Genomic DNA, 20,463 nt, shown 5'->3' with positions numbered 1-20,463 from the left:
ATGAAACGATAGATGGAATGACTACTTGGGAGGAAACGGGAGAACCCCAAGAGAAACTACCGACCCGATATTGTTCACCTCGAACTCACATAGCTTTGGATCGACGAGGTGAATGCTCTATCACAGAGCCACTGTGTTATACATATATTGGAAGGAAATTAATCTTCACCCACCAGTAACCTGTCCTTCCTGAGGTTTCCGAGAGAAAGGTTTATGCCACATTGCAGGCTTATTGATGAAGTAAGAATTAGTTCCGGGTTCGATTCTCGTTGTATCGTGAAAGGAACCAAAAAACCTCTGTACTGACGTTTCCATTAAACTTCAACCAAACAATAAAATAAACGCAAGTAGAAGTTTGGGGGGCGGATGCCACTTCAAACAGTAAGTTCTGTTTTGTTTAGCCTCGGTATTGAAATGCGACGTTAACTTCATTTGTATCCAATCCCACTTTAAATAACGCATCCAGTCCCATATAGCATCGGTGCTGAAAATGGGACGTTACATTCAAATCAATCCAATTTTATTTTAAATAATAGATCCCGTCTCACATAACAATGGCGCTGAATAGAGACATTAAATTCAAATCAATCCAATTCTAGTACTTTAAATATTAGGCCCCAATTCATTAATTAAACTATAACCAAACAATCCAACACGAGTAGAAGTTCAGGTGGCACTTTAAAAACAGAAGTACTGGTTTTATATAGCCTCGGTGCTGAAATTAGGCTTTAAATTGAAATCAATCTAATATCACTTTAAATAACAGGTCTCGTCTTATATACCACTGGCACAAAACAGGGACGTTAAATTCAAATCAATCCAATCATCCCACTTTAAATAGCGGGTCCTGTCTTATATAGCATCGGCGCTGAAAAGGGACGTTATATTCAAATCAATCTAATCCCAATTTAAATAACAACTTCGTCCTATATAGCATTGACAGTGAAAAAGGTACCTTACAGCCTTGAAACTCCCGTTTCATATAGCCTTTTACTGAAAAGGGCCAGTAAATTCAAATAAATTCAATTCCACTTTGAACAACAATAGGTCTTGTCTTATATAACCTCGGTGCTGGAAAGGGATGTCCAATACTAGGTCCAATCAAATGAACTAAATCGTTAGAACCGTTTTCAAGAAAAAATATCACAGAAAATCCTTGATAATTTACACCCTAGGAAATGAATTCTGCTATATCATAGACTGTAGTGATTAATGAAATATGTCGAAATTCGTTAGAGTCATATTTGAGCAAATATCCTATGAGAAAAAGTTATGATCTTTCTTTTAAACTAAAGGTTTTTCTTTCAAGATTTTTCCCGAGAGACATAAATTGCTGTCGTATTGTAGACTAAGATAGTGAATAATATATGACAAAAAGTCGGAATAGGATCATCCAGTCGAGACGAGGCGAGACAGAGATCTTCAAATAAAAAACAGATTAACTTTCTGAGACGGGACAACACTTTTACGATATCTTTTCGAGACGAGGCAGCACCTCTTGAACTGTTTTCTAGAAAAGGTTGATTAAAACTCTTGCAACCAATCAACTATACACTTTTTTTTTTAAAAAAAAAAAATATTTATTTCCCACGAGAAAGAAAAATGTGTTCTTTACATCTATTCATAGGATATTCATTTATAAATATAATCAAAATTTTCACCTATAAGTAAATTACTCTTCTTAGGGAAGAAAATAGACCGATTCTAATTTCACCTAATGCAGTGACCGGGATCGGTGGCGTGGTTCTGTAACCCAGCTCTCTTAAAGTGAAATAGTCTGGTGGTGAACGGCTTATATTGTGAGGATTAATCTTGCATTAAGGTCTGTACATGTAAATGGTACTGGATTCAAATCCCGGTCGGGATCCCGGATTCGATCCCAGCCCCCGCCAAGCAAAGTGGACCAACACCGTGTGTGTGTGTTTTCTCGGGGTTTCCCCGTTTCCTTCCACTATCTTCATTCCACTATTTCTTTCATTTCTCATCATCACCGTGTCCTTTAGCCTCACTGGCATAATTGTGGAACGTAAAACTCAAAGATTTCATTACATTTTTATTTATTTATTTGCAAGTGTGAGCTCCTTCGTGGCTAAGCGGTTAGCGTACGCGCCTTTGGCGCGGGAGACCCGGGTTCGATTCCCGGCGGGAGCTCATGTGGTTTGGATTCCACGTTAATCAGTAGGTCCACGTCTCATATAGCCTCGCTGCTGAACGGGAAGTAAAACTCAAAATCAATCAATCAATATTTGCAAGTGTGGTTACCCATATCCCGTTTAAAATCTATAATTTTCCCTAGCTTCTATGCAACCCGTACAGTAGCAAAGACATGTTGGTTGTCTATAATAAAAGGATACGTAGCTTTTCTACTGCAATTATCTCGGCCTAGCTCGTTAATGGAACCAATCAGTTAACATCTTCACAGGTAGCTCTCACTAGAACAGTAGTTTTCCATATCCCATTTTCTAATATTGAAACAAAGTACAAGTTGCATAAATCACCGATAGATGGTAGCAATCATCGGTTGATATCTATCGGAGGAAATTGAAACTTCTAGTGCCTGATCGTCTTCACTATCTGAGATCTATAGAAAAAAAAAAAAAGTGGCAAAACGCTGCACCCTACTATCTACCAGAGTTCATTTTATACAGCTAGTAGTTTTAAAATGGCAAATTGCCTGCACAGTTTAACACACTCATAGCGTATGTAACGACATTTACAAGTGTCCTGATAGAGCGCGCGATGCCAACTTAAATTTGAAACATTAACAATCAATAACAATAACCAACGGCGCCCATAAAGGGGATTCATGACGCAATATGAGTTACTGAAATGTCTCTTGGGAATTAATATTTAAATTAAGTAGAGGGTCAATTATAAACCAAGGTAACCAAGGTAACCAAGAAACCAATTATAAAGGTAACCAAGAAAGTTCTGTTACTTTTTGTGGAGGTCTGTGTTTCATTGGCCCTTACACCTTGAGTTGAATGCGAATGGAGATAATGCGAAGGTCAGTTGTTGGTGTGGGTATATCCAACATGCTACGGTATATTACGTATACATTTTCGTGAGCCACAGGGGAGCCCGAGCCCCACCCTGCCCTTCCCTTCGGGTGCCCATGGTTCCATTCCTTGGACAATCACCTTCGAGGACGCCAGTTCAAATCCCTAGTAGAGGTGGAAAATGCACTTGATAAATTCTTCGCTTCACTGCTCAGCAAGTTCTATCGCGATGAAGTTCATGGCGTTCCAGACCGTTGGCAGAAGGTCGTCGATGGTGATGGGGACTATTTTTGATTTTCCAGGTACGTCTTAGGTGACATATCGATGTTCGAAGGTGGTGGGTGAAAACAACTAGTAAACTTCCTTGGTTACCTTTATAAATTTGGGAAGGTCCGACTTTTGACACTTTTAAATGTTAATATGAAAATTGCTATTTAATTTTCTAAATGCATGCCAAGTAAAGTCCTATTTTTTCCCCCATTTCACCTTTATTTTCTCTAGAAGAGGAGAAATAGACCCCCCAAAACCCAATTGGCAATTGCAACCTTATTCCCACTAGTGAGTAAAATAGAGTTTCTATTCTTCTGAATAAATGGCAAATCTGCATTTTACAAGTTCCACCTTAAGAAATGTTACAGTCAGTGGCGGGTCCATGGGGAGAGCAAAAGGGCTATAATGACGCCAGCGTTAATTTTTTTGAGGGAGCAATCAGAAGGGCAGAAACATTTTGTGGGGAGAAGCTATTGTTTCGTATACCGAAAATAAATTTTATATTACTTGCACTACATTACAATACAACACTGCCGGGACAGACGTTGTCGCCGGGGGTCGCCCTCCCTTCTGCATCGTCATTATTGACTACTCCTTCCAAAAACTACTATTTTTTTAAAACTCAGTTGGTTTTAGGGTATAAAGAGCTAATTTTATTGTTTGTCTTCTTTGTCTACCAATATATAATAGACCGTTTCTTGAACTTCCGTCGTTCAAAAAGCAATCCTCCCACCCTCAAAACAATCCTTTTCGATCTACTAGTGACTACAGTTAAACAGTACTAAATTCTTTATTCCCTTCTATTATCCATATTTCTTATTACGCAACAACACAAATATTTGTGTTAATATTTTATAGAGAGTATTCTAGAAGACAAGGAAATACATTTCTTTTAGAACCCGCAGTAAATGTTAAAAAGATGTACTAATAAGCACTTCAACATTTCGACACTCAAAGCCTATTAATAATGAAGTAACATAGATGTCACTAGTAGACCAACTGAAACTAACAAGACATATGAAGACCGTCAACCAGTACATAAGGTTAAGTTCATAAAAATTTATTGCTGAAGCAGACACTACACAAAATGATCGGTTATTCCTTCAGGGATAGTGGAAGATAAAGAAGAAATACTTATCTCTTATACTTATCTCTTCATCAGTAGGAAACCATTATTCTTTCGTGTTATATGTACTTTAAGAGTAATTGGCACTTTAGGGGACAATTACGAAGCAAGGCGTTAGCGACACCTGTAACGTATAGCATAATGCTTGAAAAGAAAAATGAACGAGAGCTACACTGAAGAATTGAGTCTCTAAAATATATTACGTAAGGAAGAAATCAATAATAACATAACTGACGAAATAATTGGATTGTTACAATCAGTGTTGCCAACAAGTTACAGACCAAATTATCTTGATGTTATGTGCTTAATCCCTATGTCAGTTGTTCCTAACACTGTCCGCTGACTCCAGAAAGAGGCGACAGCGACTAAAGATATTTAAATAATATTTAAACATTTTATTATTAAAGCAACAAGTATTTTTTTTAAATAATTAGTGTTACACCATGATAATTTGAAATTGTCACTAATGTACGTAAATGATTCTAGAAATGTAGTTAGTATGATCTTCCATTTGAAATATTTTTATGGAACAGAGTACATATAGTGGCCATGCGTAGCGTAATCGCTAACGCTCTTGTCTTTGGTGTGAGCGGTCTTGGGTTCGATTCTCGGTGGAGACACTCCGTCGAAAAAGTGTAAAAAAAATTTCTGGCCAGCCATCCTTAGTGAGGTTCACACCAGGCAAATGCTGAGACGGTACCTAATATAAGGTCCCAGGACGCTCCTTTCCTTCCTCAATCCTTTCTTCCTTCTCTTTCCTTGGATAGTGTGATTACCGAGGAACATCATTCCTTATACATGACGGTCTAACATGGCCATAGATGCTGGAAGCCCAGAAATCTTGTTTTCCAACCTTAAGAAGTACATACAAGATCTGTGCTGAAAGTGATGTCAGTGAGTCTATTAAAAATCATTTATTGAATTTATCATTACAAGCATTTAAAAATATTCAAAATAGTCTCCTTTTTCGTCGATACATCGGCTCCAACGGGCATTCCAGCTCTCGAATGCATGGCGGTAGTCCTCCTCTGGAATGTCCTTTAACGCTGTGGTGCAAGCTGCTTTGTTCCCGTCCCCTGTCCCAAAATACTTGCCTTTCAGGGGTGTTTTGAGGCGTCGAAACAGAAAAAAAATCAGAGGGAGCCAAGTCCGGGCTTTATGGGGGCTGGGAAATCGTTGGTACTCCTGGTTTGACTAGGTAGTCGGTGACGACGAAGGCACTGTGGACTGGCGCATTATCGCGGTGCAACTTCCAATTGCCTACAATGTCCGTCCGGATGCGTTGAACACTGCGTTTCAGTCTTTTGAGGACTTCCACATAAAATTTGGAGTTCACAATAGTTTCAAGTTCTACAAACTCGTGATGGACCGGTCTGTGGATGTCAAAAAGCACGATAAGCATGATCGTGATCTTTGATTTGCTTATCCTGGCTTTCTTCGAGTGAGGGAACGAGGGCATGTGCCACTCCGTTTGCCTTTTGGTCTCCGGGTCGTATTCAAATACCGAAATCTCGTCGCCTGTAAGGACGGTGTCCAAAAATTTTCGATCACGTTTGCACATGTCGAGGTTTTCTTGGCACGTTGCGTGACTTTTGGTCGTCAGTGAGCACTTTTGGAACCATTTTTGCGCACACCATATCCGCATGTCGATATGGTTTGTATCGATTTCATGAACTTCAGTTTTCGGAAGGTTTAACATGTCGGCCATTAAACGAACACTTAATCGTCGGTCTGAGTTCAACAGTTCCCTCACTCGCGACACATTGTCAGCCATGGTGGTCGTGGATGGCCGTCCGGCGCGGTCTTCGTCTTCGACCTCTTCCCGGCCTTCCAAAACGGCCTTGTGCCTCCGAAACACCGATCTGACAGGGCATGTTCTTTGTAAGAAGTCTTGATCATAATAACAGTTTCCGTAGCAGTCTTGCCAAGTTTCACGCAAAGCTTGATCGCAAATCTTTGTTCTTACGAGCACTGCATTTCCACTGCACAAGATCAAAAAACAATCCTCACGGAGAAGCCCGTCCTCACTGTCCGGATGCTCGAAGCACACTGAGTGACGGAGCGCTGCTGAGCTGGGTTCCCCCACTGCCAATCTCAACCAGTTAGACCGCGCTCCGACGTACAGTCGCGTCACACACTAAATTCACTGACATTACTTTCAGGACAGACTTTGTATATTTTAAATATCTGTTTATTAGGAGGCATAGTAGGTATGTATCATTTTGTTTCATTATGTTGCATAATATCTATAGCATGAATGCTAAGAACCTAATTTCGAAACAAAAAGTGGGAGAAGCATGCACTATTTTTGAAGTTCATTAAGGACCTCTAACAGGTTTGAGCTCTGCAGCTCTACCGTATTAAGAATTTCTAACTAGCTGCTTTAGGTAAATGAGTTAGAACCTGCTTTCGGGCACTCAGATAGACAAAATAGAGCTATATCATATCCACATATAGTTGCCAAAATAATGAAATCACCGATAAAGTGCGGACACGTAATTGTATGAATTAGTAACACTAACCATTTGATGTTTTCCGAGTAGTAAGGGCAAACTCAACAAATTCACGTGCAGGTGGATTCTGAACGCTCGGGACGGAATTACATTTGAGATGTTCGAGTAATAATACTAGCCTACGATGTGGCAAGTATTTCTCGCGCCTACATGTGTGAAAATAGGTCATCTTTTTCTTAGAAGAGCCAAGAGTTTTTATTATTGTATAAGTTGATAATTTTCCAAGGGAGTCAGATTTTATTTTACAACAAAACTTGTAAAATTGGTCACTTCCTTCGCTAGGCTAAGTTTTAAATTTGAAACATTCTTACTCAGTAATTTGCCTTCCTATAGGTTTACAACTTGCATTGATTAGTATTAGTATTAGAAATTAGAATTCTGGGTTTTCGGCGTCTATAACCATTACCTACAAAGCAGACATCCCTCGGCGATCACACTATCCAAGGAAAGGGAAGGAAGGAAGGGTCTGGGACCTGAATGTTAGGTACCATTACAGTATTTTCCTGGTGTGAATGAAGAAAAAACCCAGGAAAACTTCACTCAGGACGGCTGCCCTGAAAAAGCTTTCATACTTTTCCTACCGAGTGTCCTCACCAGGGATTGAACTCGGGACCGATCACATGAAAAACGGAAGCGTTAGCGATTATTCTACCGGGGCCACTATAACTTGCATTGAAAGCAGATTTAAATACAGTATTTAGACCATATGTTATAACTAGTATTCTTATTTTTTAAAAATAAAACTGTTTAAATTTGCCTGAATTTTATATTGGTATTAAATAAAAAAAATAATACATACAGGATAGTCCAAAAGTAGCTATACAGTCCCGTACTGATAAACTCATTGCTTTATATATCATTTCTTACTGTTATCCATTAGGTAGACTTAGTTTCTTTATTATTTGTTCTTAATGCATTTTTTCTTATACTTTAAACTCGGAACAGCCGAAGCAAATAAACCTATAAACTAGAATGTTATACTTGATCAATGTAGGGGTGTATACCTAATATATATATATATATATATACCTTATGTGTATATATAAATACAGTAATTGAAGGCATGAGAGAAAAAGTGAAAGTCGCTTCATATCTAATGTATGTAGATTCTCAACTACTGTATATTGTGTGATTGAGCTCCCTTCTGGTTATATTGTTAGTGCATGCGCCTTCGGTACAGGATACCCAGGCTCGAGTGCCGGTACGAACTCATGTAGTTTGGATCTGTGTTAAGTTGTCTAATATAGCCTTGTGCTGAAAGAAACGATAAACTTCAATCTAACTAACACTGCTTGCGATACGTAATTCATTTGAATTTTGATTATTTTTCCTGTCTATTTTTGATTAATGTTCAATCTAAAAAGACCGCTTGTGGCCACTGACAACAATTTGAGAAACATTTCCCTAAAGGGACTATTACTGCCTAATTTTTAATATTCAAACAACAACAATAGTACATATAAAATCATTTAGGCGTATAAAGATCGCTTCAATACCCACCATCAATCCGCCACTGTTTGTGGTCAACTTCAACGTTTTTGAAGTGAACCATGGTTATGCCGGCTAGGCTAAAGGAGACAGTGATGATGAGAAATGAATGAAATCGTGGAATGATGAAAGTGGGAGGAAACGAAAGAACCCCGAGGGAGCCCACGCACACGATATTTGTCCACCACAAAGTTCTCTTGGCGTGAGCTGAAATCAATTCAGGGACCCCACGCACCAGACATGAACGCTCTACCACTAAGCTACAGCGGCCACTTTGACGTGTTTGAGAGTATACTACTTACAGCCCGAAATCGATTGTTTTGTTAATCCTAAAAATTAGAGTAACTTTGCATGCAATTTGCAACACTGGTTTTCGTCCAGCAATTGGAAGAACAAGAAGAAAATGGCGGCTTATAAAGAAGACCCTGTAGGGGATACTAAAAGAATATAAATCTATCGATCGGTATTGACACTTCATGCTTTAGCTTTTTGTGGTATCCCGTTACACCAACATATATACAAACGAACAAGCGATCCTAACCCATAACAAGATTATTCACTCGTTAGCCAGGTGCTGATGTCATCCGTTGACATATTTATCTATAACCCACCTGCCTTGTTTTCCATTACTGCTTTGCTCCATGTTTCTATCTCTGTGTGTTTGTGTTGTAGTGTGAAATACAGACATACATGAGAACAGTTGTAAGCACGTGAAAAATTGTTACAAGCATGTTGGATTATGGGTAACTCCTAACTAAAAACTAGGTGGGATTTTCTGCACGTGGTTGGGTTGTTTGACTGTTGAAAGCTTATGTATATTTGGGTTGTTATCTGTGTTGGGATGGTGGGGGGGGGGGGATTATGTTTTTGCTCACTATAGATATGAGTGCATGAATGTTACGTTATTTCGTTGTAAGACGTCGTGGGTGTATTTAATATTTTAGATTTCCTTATACATTAGGTATTTAATATTTTAGATTGTGAAGTATAGAACTAGTAGTTATTCTCAAGCAAAATTTGGAGAACTTTCCTCCCTGATTCGATCCCCGTCGAAGTAAGTTTGTGGGGGACAACATCGTGTCCGTGAGTTTTCTCGGGGTTGTACTTCCGTTTCCTCTCACTTTCTCATTCCACTAATTCTGATAGCATCATTTTTCACTTGCGTCAATTATCGTCTCTCTTGACCTAAAGGGCATAATCGTGAAACGTTAAACTGAAATTTGGAGAATTTTTCATAGCATTTACAGCTCATTTACATTTACGAGTATCCACTTCCAAGGCCTACTTTCACCTAAAGTTAGTTTCTTCAACTGAAGTGCACTTTGTACATAAAGAGTGTGCTGGCTTGTGCCATAAATAAGTCGTTGTCCGAGGTATCTAGCGGAAAACACCCTAGATAACTAAAACCCTCATTTTAAACAATTGACAGTCACTTGTCAACTCCACGTGGACTCTTAGTTGCTACAGTTCTAAATGCTGTCCTCTAAGAAACTGCTCGATTACCTATCCCAAGACCAGTTTCCTTGTTCTTCACATATCCTGATATATGTTTTATATGTTTAGAATTGGGAAGAAAGACCAGACCCAGTGCGTGTTAAAGGGGAAGACTAGTCAAAATGATAGAAAAGCTAACCATTTTTCTTTTGCCCGTTTTTTGTAAGTGAAAAGAGATAATGAAGTATACCTTACCACAATAATAGATCATGTTATTTTACAACCGAAAATATGAATCAAAAGAATTTTCAGTGTTGCAATCCATAGAAATTAGAATGTGACCAGAATAAGAAATCTATATTAAAATCTATATTAAGGCAGCGACTAGAAAAATGAACTCAACGGTAATTGATGACATCATGTTGTTTGTCTTTATTTTGTAATAAACAGAAAGTGTAATTTTAACAAAAGCATTGCAGTATACTCCAACTTTTGAATAGAATGGAATAAAGATATATAAATTGTTGTATATCATTGTTCTGTTTTTTACTCCCTCTGAGAAAGAAATTCACTTGAATCTTTCTTTCTGGTCACCGTGGGCTCAGAGGTAGAATTCTCATTTCTAGTGCATGGGATTCTATTTCGATCCCAGCCAGCCCAACTGGGATTTCTGATGTACAAGCATCGTGTTCGCGGGTTTTCTCGGGGTTTTCCCATTTCTCCTCAATTCGTTCATTCAACCATTTCATGCATTATAATCTTGTTTAGACTCATAGCATAATCATGGGACGTTAATTTCTTTCTTTCTTCTCTTTTTACTATCAATACATATTTCCCCCTAAAATATGTAGCGAAAAATTCCGGATATACTAATTATAAATACAAAGCTGTCATTTTACATTCCACGGCTCTTTAAGATCCTTTTTTTGTCCTCCATATTAAAACAAAAAGGAAATCACGTATGAATAAGAACAAATGAAACATGTGAGTAGAGAATAAAGGAGTTTATATTACGAAAAAGTTGCGGGAAAAAAGCTTGACCTCTCCCTCTCCTTAAGAAGAAACGGAAGAAAAATTGAAACCTCTTGTGGTGAGAGTTAAGTTTTTGTTCTGGTAACGAAGGACTACTAAATGTGTCTTAACAAGCATGGTCAGCCGCATATAACTGATGGTGCTATAAATCACCTACAAAGCCGACTGGATGATAATTACTGGTCCCTCCTGGGTCGAGATGGTAATATGTACTTCTTTCACACACACACACACACTTACTCACTCTTTCACACACACAGACACATAGAGACTGATCTTCATATACTCAGAGAGAGTCCTATGCAGCACCTCTTTAGTAAGATTCTTTCAATTTTTTCCTCTTTGTTTTTAAGAATTCTACCAGAATATTTTCAGTTATTTTTTTCTCAACTTGCACCTTCCGTTATGATATTTCTTTGCATGTTTTCTGGCTATTTGCACAAGGACCTGATACATTAAATAGTTGATCTTGAATCAACTACTAACTATACGGTTATTTTCCCCATATATTTTCTTATTATTATCTTTTGCGCCTGCATAAACTTTTTTCTTTTCTTCCAATGGCTAAGATTGACAATGATATTGTTTTCGAATCAAAAGATCCAATACATTTCAGGCAAAAAAAAAAAATCTTATAGGCCTTATATTAGTAGAACTACATATAATGTAGCCAAACCAAGATTGTCATTTAACTCAATATGATGTGCTAATTCCTTAAAAAAATACAAAAACTCGATTTTTGGGGCCCCTGATCCAAAAACGCATCAAAAGATCTAATATATTTCAATCAAAAATTTTCTTGTAGGCCTTATATCTGGAGAACTACATATAGTGTAGCCGAACCCAAGCTATCACTTAACTCCGTATGATTTACTTATTCAGAAAAAAAAAAAAACTTGATTTAGGAGCCGTTCAAAAATTTTGCGGCCCCGGATCCAAAATTAATTATTGGCCAAGATCTCAATCTTTTGATGCATTTTCTTGAGTCATTCCTAAAATTCTTGTTATAATAGAAAATTTTTAATACCAATGATTCTAGTACCGAAATATGTAAAGAATCCTCCTGAACTCAGCTTGAAGTAAAAAAACAAACAAAAAAAAAATCACAATATTTCGTCCCATTTCACAAAGCTACATCAGTGAATTACAAAGAAAAGAAGTTTAGGTCAAAATCATCTTACAGCACAGCTATAACTCGACAAGTTTCAAACCAAGATGCGCAGATCGCTGCGGAGCACTTCGTATTCCACCACCCTCCCCACTACTCTTCCATCCACTGATCTGGCCTTGAAAGTACCAGTGATACTAACTCAGCAAACTTATGCTACAACAAATATCACCTGCTAAAATAAATGACAAATATTACCGTGTAGCGTTATACCTACAGTATCGACTCGTAATTCTCATATCAGTGGTCCATTTCATTTAATCCCGCTTTCGAAAATGCGTTGCGGTGGTAGCTCTTCGTATTCTACGGTAGTATATTCTGCGTATGTTCGTTATTAAGCTTTAAAACGAAGAGAAACCAAAAGGCGAATGGCTTAATTTTCTGGATTCCACATTAAAGACTGAACTGACAGCCGAGCCTACTAGAACATTACGATACTGAACCAGGGGCGAATACAGAACGGGGGGCGCACCTTTCTGAAAGGGAAATATTTCTGTCTTACTTCAATGAGACGAGTTGACAAAAGTATTTTTGTCAATATAAGACAACAAATAAGCTGCTTTCAGTCTATTGTTAGTACAAACTATGTCTCAAGTGTTATAATGTTTAATATTTTGCGGCCCCCCCATCCTTCTGAGTAAGAATGAATAATTATTCAACTTCCAAGGCCGAAGATACAACTTGTGTAAAAAAGAAAAAAAAACCTATAACAACTTATAACTAGTAGAGAAAACTTCGTTCAACGATTTCTTTTATTTCAGCTAGTTCCTCTTCCAGAAGTGCGGATCAAAATATTTGGTATAGTTGCAATTAAAATATTTGATTTAATTATCACCCTAGTTATATGTTCGAGGTCCCAAAGGTCATGTAGGCCCCCTATTGTATTTATGAATATACATTATTTGGCATAATTTGAATGCAATTTGCTTTAAAATCCTCATGTATATACCTTCTGCATCTGAATGCCCCCAACTTTACAGAGAAATCGGCGCCCTTGGGTCGGGCCTAAATGCTAACTCGAGTCGGGCCTCACATTATTAATTCACGGGCCCGGCCTGAGATGAAACCTACATTCACGCATCACATTCAGTACTGGCGTGTTGGCAAAGTAAGAGTGAAATAGGTGCAACAGAAACTGTTGGAAAAGGGCCACGTCTTATTATGCAGTGGTGCCCACCCCCCCTTATGTCTATGACGCACCCCCCAATTGTCTATCCGTAGGTGTTCTTCCATGAAAAAAATCTTCTTTTCGATTAATTTTACCCCCCTCATCAAACATATTTATATAGATTTTAACCCCCCAAATATTTCAATGACGCAGTTTGCGTCATAGCCCCCCTTGTGGGCACCCCTGTATTATGGTCCATGCAGGAGGGGAATTTGGGTTTGTTGATAATGCTCTATTATTGTCCAAATCTAAGCAGAAAAAGTGGAGATTATCATATGATGAACAGTAGAAATTTTTCAAAATGGATCGATGAAAAACTACTTCCTAATCTTCCCGAAAACAGCGTTGTTGTCGTTGATAATGCCAGTTATCACAATGTTCAAATCAATAAAAGACTATTTATGTCTTCACTTAAAAGCGACATGATACAGTGGCTATCAGCGACAGACAAACCTATAAACGAAACCGAAATTGAAGCGGAGAATAGAGTAAATACATTGTGGAGAATGAACAAAAGACAATTTTTCTTAAGAATTCAAAATGTACCTTATGTGAAACAATACGCGATTGACAAGAAATTTATAAACGCGAGGCACACTATAATAAGACTTCCCTCCTTACCACGCAGACTTAAATCCTATTGAACTTGTGTGTGGGGGGGAAGGGGGAATAAAGAGCAAAGCAAGGCAATGCATTTCCGATTCACTGGATGAAAAGAAAGAATTACTGGGAAAGTTATTTAATGAATATTCACCACAGAAATGGGTAAAATGTTCTGAACACGTGAAAAAAATTTGAAGATTCTTACTTTGAAAGAGACGGACTTATGGATGAGCGTGTAGATGAACTGATAACTAGATTTGGTGAAACCGATTCAGACTCAGATTCATCGGCCGATACAGATTCAGATGAGTGGGAGAGTGAAACTGAAGGAGAAATGGAAAATATTTAGAAGGTGATTTCTGTTATCATTTATTTATTTATTTTTCATTAAGATTCATTGCGAACTTTTCCACCTTTTAATTCATATATTACGTTGGTAAGGAATACCCCTAATCCTACTTAATTCATTTAATATTCAAAGAGAAAATATTAAAATGCATTAAAAATTTAGTGCAATCAATATACAGCATTTACACTCAAATGTCGTAGAAAATCCTCAGACCATTCCGCTCCCTCCAGATTGCAACACTGCAAAACATCATCGTCGCGGAGAAGGGAGTGGGGAAATGTAGGATTAGATGCGCAACAACTAGGCTGCAGCGTTCTGTTTACAAACTTTTTCACTTATAGTGATAATTTCAACGGGTAGCCCGGATAGAAAATCTCCCTAGGAGGTATAAAATTCTCCTTGGAGCGATATCTCCAATTCTGCTCAGTGGGAGTTGCTAGTATGTTCACAATACTAATTTTTATTCACCGTGTACGGAAAGTTCCCCCGGAGGAAATGTTCTGGAATCACCGTGTACGGAAAGTTCCCCCGGAGGAAATATTCTGAAATCACCATGTATGGATAGTTCCCGCGGAGGAAATATTCTGAAATCACCGTGTACGGAAAGTTCTCCCCGGAGGAAATATTCTGAAATCACCATGTACGGAAAGTTCCCCCGGAGGAAATATTCTGAAATTACCGTGTACGGAAAGTTCCCCCGGAGGAAATATTCTGAAATCACCATGTATGGAAAGTTCCCGCGGAGGAAATATTCTTAAATCACCGTGTACGGAAAGTTCCCCCGGAGGAAATATTCTGAAATCACCACTAATCAGAAACAGGATAAAAAGCGAATTTTCGACGAAGCATGGGAAAGTTACGAGAAATATTTTAAATCTATGTCAACAGAATAAACGGAGTACGTAGTCTTATGTTCGACTCCCAGTTGGAACACGTGATTTTTTAATGTTGACCTACCATCGTGAGACAACTGAGTATAATATATCATCCTCAGAACAGAAAATGTAAAGACTATACTATTACCAAGAGATGGATACACGTACCCCCTATCCTTCTCATGTATCCTAAGAGGAAGTAACATTATTCAAAATAATTCAGTCAAACTGAAGAAATAAATATTCAAGCTTTGTTCAAAGACAGGTTGAACGAGAAAAATCAATTTAGATAGTTCTTTGTTTTATTTTTATTTTTTATTTTATTTTATTTTATTTTATTTTTGTTATTGATAGAATTTCATTATTGGGACCATATTTCTGAAGAACAAAGTTTAATGCTCTAAAAGGAGTACGGTATACTGAAAACTATTTCGAAAAGAAGAAATAGAATGATGAGATACGTTATATAAGACACGGAGGATCACGCTATATGCCATGGAGGAGTTGTAGGGAGCAAAATATTTAAAGGGAAGAGAGCGATTGAAATATACCGACCAAACAAGATAAGATGTAGGGAATATACGAGGATGTAGGGAATATACGAGGATGTAGGGAATATACGAGGATGTAGGGAATATACGAGGATGTAGGGAATATACGAGGATGTAGGGAATATACAGAATGTAGGGAATATACGAGGATGTAGGGAATATACAGGATGTAGGGAATATACGAGGATGTAGGGAATATACAGGATGTAGGGAATATACGAGGATGTAGGGAATATACAGGATGTAGGGAATATACGAGGATATAGGGAATATACAGAATGTAGGGAATATACAGGGTGTAGGGAATATACGAGGATGTATGGAATATACAGGATGTAGGGAATATACGAGGATGTAGGGAATATACAGGATGTAGGGAATATACGAGGAGCAGTAAAAAGTTACCGGAAAGTTATTGTTTTTGTATTTGCAATACAATCACAATGAATCTTATAGAGTACAGTCCATAGATTGCCTAATTATGAATTTGACATATGTAAACAGGTCACAACAGACGGTGTATGAGTAGTGCAGCTGAACGGAGAAGTGTGTGGTGATCAGTTGGTACACTGAGAAAAAAAAATGTAGGTGGCGTACTTAAAAAGATAGGTTACATACGTAATTCCTGTAGTTTTTGGACTTAACGTACAGCAGATGTATAACTGAAAACGCATGTTTTATAATATTTTCTGTATAAGTATTCCATCTATACGTACTTTCTGTATGAAACAATGTAGGCGTTCAGGATCTCACATACAAATGGACGTATATAACATATAGCTGACGAAGGTAACATAAGCATATGCATGTGATATACGGAAAACTGTTAGATGTCAGACATCCTGTAACGGCATGATATAACATCTAAGTGCAGTGCCTATGTAGCATACGGATAACGTATGCTCCGTACTGATTTCTATAGTAAGCAAGAGGATACCATATATTTGTACAATATACCGCTGTCCGGAGAACGGATTTTTCTCTGTGTACATTGTCGCAGTTCGAGTAACGTCCAAAACAACCAGTTCTGTGTAAATTGTGACGGGGAGGGGAAACTGCTTCAGAGACTTTGATAGCCTTAGAAACAGTTTAGTACTATCGGATGTTTGGCTCTTCTCACAGCTGAAAATGAGTCTCAAAGGTGGGTTAAATATGGGATCAAAAACAACGCGACAAGCGGCTGAAGTTCGGAAGACAGCAAAATAGGATTTTTGGTGGTGTTTCTAGCAATACCAGGAGCATTGGAGTACGTGTGTGTTTTCCGAAAGTGACTACTTTGAAGATGATTATTAAGTGGCTGTGTGCTTATATTTTGGTAATACTTCATCATCATCATAGGTATTTTGCCACGGCTATATATGGAATTGAAAATTGTTTTCAGAGGATACGAAAGACTGAAAAGTTGCGTTAACCTAATTGAAAGAGATTGTAGGTTCGAGGGAAAAGAGAAGAAGAGCACAATCTAGAGCATAGAACAGTCATTTCTAACTTATTTGCTCTAATGCTCTGTAGAGACACAGTTTGCTGCTCGTATTCTCAGTAATTCACACAAAGGGTGCAAGAACAAAACGGCAAATCTAGCGTTTAAAGAAAACAGTGGTACCAGTTAAGCAAGGCATACTCTGTAATCGATGAATTTGCAAATTCACTGCTTGTGGATTCATGACCAATCGTACACTGCCAATACTTGTTTAATTCCACTCCATCTACCTCGTTCCCTCCTGCTCTTTGCTCAACCTATTTGCTTTGTTTTCCCCTTTTGCTCTTTACTAAATCTGTTCACTTCCTTTTCCTCTTCTGTTCTTTGCTCAACCTGTTCGCTCTGCTTTTTCTCTCCTGCTCTTTGCTAAACCTATTCGCTCTGCTTTTTACTCCTGTTCCGTGATCAACCTATTCGCTTTGCTTTTTTCCCTTCCTGTTCTTTGCTCTCCCTCCTGTCGTTTGCTCAACCTGTTCGCTCTGCTTTTTTCCTCTTGCTCTTTGCTCAACCTATTTGCTGCTTTTCCCCTTCCTGTTCTTTACTCAACCTATTCGCTCTGCCCTTTTTTTCCTCTTGCTCTTTACTCAACCTATTTGCTGCTTTTTCCCTTCCTGTTCTTTACTCAACCTATTCGCTCTCCTTTTCTTCCCCTTGTTCTCTGGTCAACCTGTTGACTCTGCTTTCTTTCTCTCCTGTTCTTTCTAAACCTGTTCGCTCTGCCATGGCTCTGATCATATGCATCAGCCAATAGGAAATGACTGATAAACAATAGAATAACAATAACAAGAACTATACCAATTGTATACATATCATGTATAGTTTATTACATAACTCATACCTTTCTTCCGGCTTTATTATTATGAAGATTCATAAGACTTCTGGCGTCGCCCTCTATCTCTCGTGCGTCTACGAAGCGTCTGGCGAATTTCATTCCGTAGCCGATATCAGCACTGCATCCGCCCCACTTCCACCCAGCTGCCGACAGTCGTCCTTTATGGCCAGTGTCGCAGCCACACGTCGAGATGTTTCCTCGGCTACACGCTTGCGTAATTGCGTACGCTACACCAGCACTCGATATGGCGTAAGTGAACGCTGCTTCTCGACTTGCTGCAAAAAAGAAGGGAAAAAGAATATGCTTAATAAATGTTTTGAATAGTTTACTCAATTTACAACTAATCTATAGCCTCTTTTTAGGTTAAAATTAGATTTTCGCAATGTTTCCTACATTTATTATTTTTTAAAGACTTCTAAACCATACTATGCATAACTATTAGAAATCTTAGGCCGGTCGTATACTAACCAGAGGACAGGAAGTCGAGCCGAGTTGTTGTACTGTGAGCAATACAATAAAGTTTCGTATAGCATATTCACTTGAGCCCCTCCAAAGTTATGACTGAGACAGATAGTCAGTGTACTCAGGCCTCCCTTTGCTTCGGTTTGACTGCCCTTCGTCTAGTCAATGTATGCGACCGGCTTTAATAAAATGGTTTTATCCTGGCGTGTCAACAGTTTTTTTTATATATAAAAATTAGGAAAATTTATAGGAGAAATGAGATAAGAAATGATGATTTAGAGTTCTTATGTGATGTTTAGGTATGTAAGTTTGGCAGTAAGGTCATGTTTAACACGAGGAAAGATATGTAGGAGTGAACACTATTTGCAAGACGCGGAAGGTTTCGATGATTCAGCAGCATGGTAGTTGTATAGGCTGGCGAATCGGTGCGTTGAATGTGATATTTCCGCATTGATTTTTGCAGAATTATATAAGAATAATAAAGGTAATCTATTAAAATTTTATGAGAACCACAGATTACTGAATTTAAGTCATAATTGAAGCTTCCATGAGAACCAGATCTAATCAGTGTTCTAGTGAAACTAAACTCTTACCGGGTATCATAACCTAAACTAACCTAACCTAACGATTTTAATGTTTTAACGGCTTTTTGTAGGTTTGAAACTGAAGGGGCAACTCTAAACTTAATCCTTAATATCTACCATTATCTCTTTATTGAAACCGGAAATGAAATGTCTATCACTTCTGGTTTCAATATTGGATCCCTTTATAAAAGCAATTTCTCTTATTTATTTAGTTATCTTACAAATACTAGAGTTCTTCGTATAAATCTTTATTCTAAATGTGTGCACTATGCACTCTCTGCTTAGCACAAATCATGTTTATAAAACCACATCTAGACCAAATTTCTATGCTCTAAATCTTCCATATTACACATATAGAAAACTCACTTGAAACCTCCGACATTATGAACTACATTATTTACATACAGTGCTTCCCTAACAATGTACTGACCATTCACATAATAAAAGAACTTTCCGCTCAAATCTATTTGCTGTTTCCCAACACCCTTTAACATTAGAAATTTTGCCATAGTTTTATATCTGAAAGCAAAGTACCTTGTTTCAGAAACTAACTCAAAAAAATATTAGGATATTAGAAATAACTCAAAAAATAGTATAAATGTATTGGAAATAACTCAAATAAATGTAAAGATATTGGAAATAACTCAAACACAATGTGAAGATATTAGAAATAATTCAAACGCAATATGATAATATTGGAAAGAAACACAAACACAAAACGAAGATATTACAAAATAAACTTTTACTTTCAATACTTCCAAAATACTACTAAATAAACTAATTGTTGCTTTCAACACCTACCACTCTCTTCTTTTTTTACTCTCTTCTTCCAACCCACTTTGCTCTACAATACGAGAGTCACTACGAAAGTTTTGCGATGTGACATAACTTACATACTTAAAATCAATTTAACACTTACATTTTCTCAAAGTATTCACCATTACACTGTACACACTTTTGCATCCTCGAAAACCACTTTTGGAAGCAGTGTTGCCAATCCTTTTCTTCAAGTGTTGAAAGTTCATTCTCGTAAGCCGCTACAACTTCTTCAGGGCTGCAAAATCTCTTCCCACGCATGCGATCTTTGATCCTGGGGAACAGAAAAAATCACACGGGGCCAGGTCAGGGCTATACGGCGGATGAGTCATAAGTTTGACCTCCGTAGATTCTAAAAACTGAATTGTGATGTTGGCCGTGTGTACGGACGCGTTGTCATGATGAAGCAGGATCCCACGCAATCCAGTTCTTGGAGCCGTTCCCGAAGCTTCTGGAACACTTTTGTTAGGCAAACAGTGGTGTACCACTGAGCAGTAACAGTCCTTTGTTCTTCAAGTGGAACAGTTGCAACATGGCCAGATTTGGAGAAGAAAGTTGCGACCATCTTCTTCCCCACACTTCGCGATCGCTTGGGTGGATTTTCGTCTGGAAAGATCCAAACTGTAGACTGGCGTTTATTTTCAGGGTCAAATTGATAGATCCAAGTCTCATCATCAGTAACAATGTCAGAGACACGTCGAGAATTGCCTCCA

The 20,463-nt window shown here is 38.0% G+C and overlaps 1 protein-coding gene across 1 annotated transcript in view; it reads right to left on the bottom strand.

The window, feature by feature from the left end:
• Positions 1–20,463, bottom strand: part of Wnt2 (Wnt oncogene analog 2) — a 149,767-nt gene that overhangs the window by 17,699 nt on the left and 111,605 nt on the right. Inside the window, exon 2 of the mRNA XM_081742413.1 lies at positions 17,895–18,163. Within this exon, the coding sequence (XP_081598539.1) occupies positions 17,895–18,163 (269 nt within the window). The remainder of the gene's footprint in view (positions 1–17,894; positions 18,164–20,463) is intronic.

The sequence above is a fragment of the Thermobia domestica genome, chromosome 16, assembly GCF_964235325.1.
Source record: "Thermobia domestica chromosome 16, izTheDome1.hap1.1, whole genome shotgun sequence".
Taxonomy (NCBI): Eukaryota; Metazoa; Arthropoda; class Insecta; order Zygentoma; family Lepismatidae; genus Thermobia; species Thermobia domestica.
Note: the sequence above shows the minus strand (reverse complement) of the source record. Positions and strands in the feature narration are given on the sequence as shown.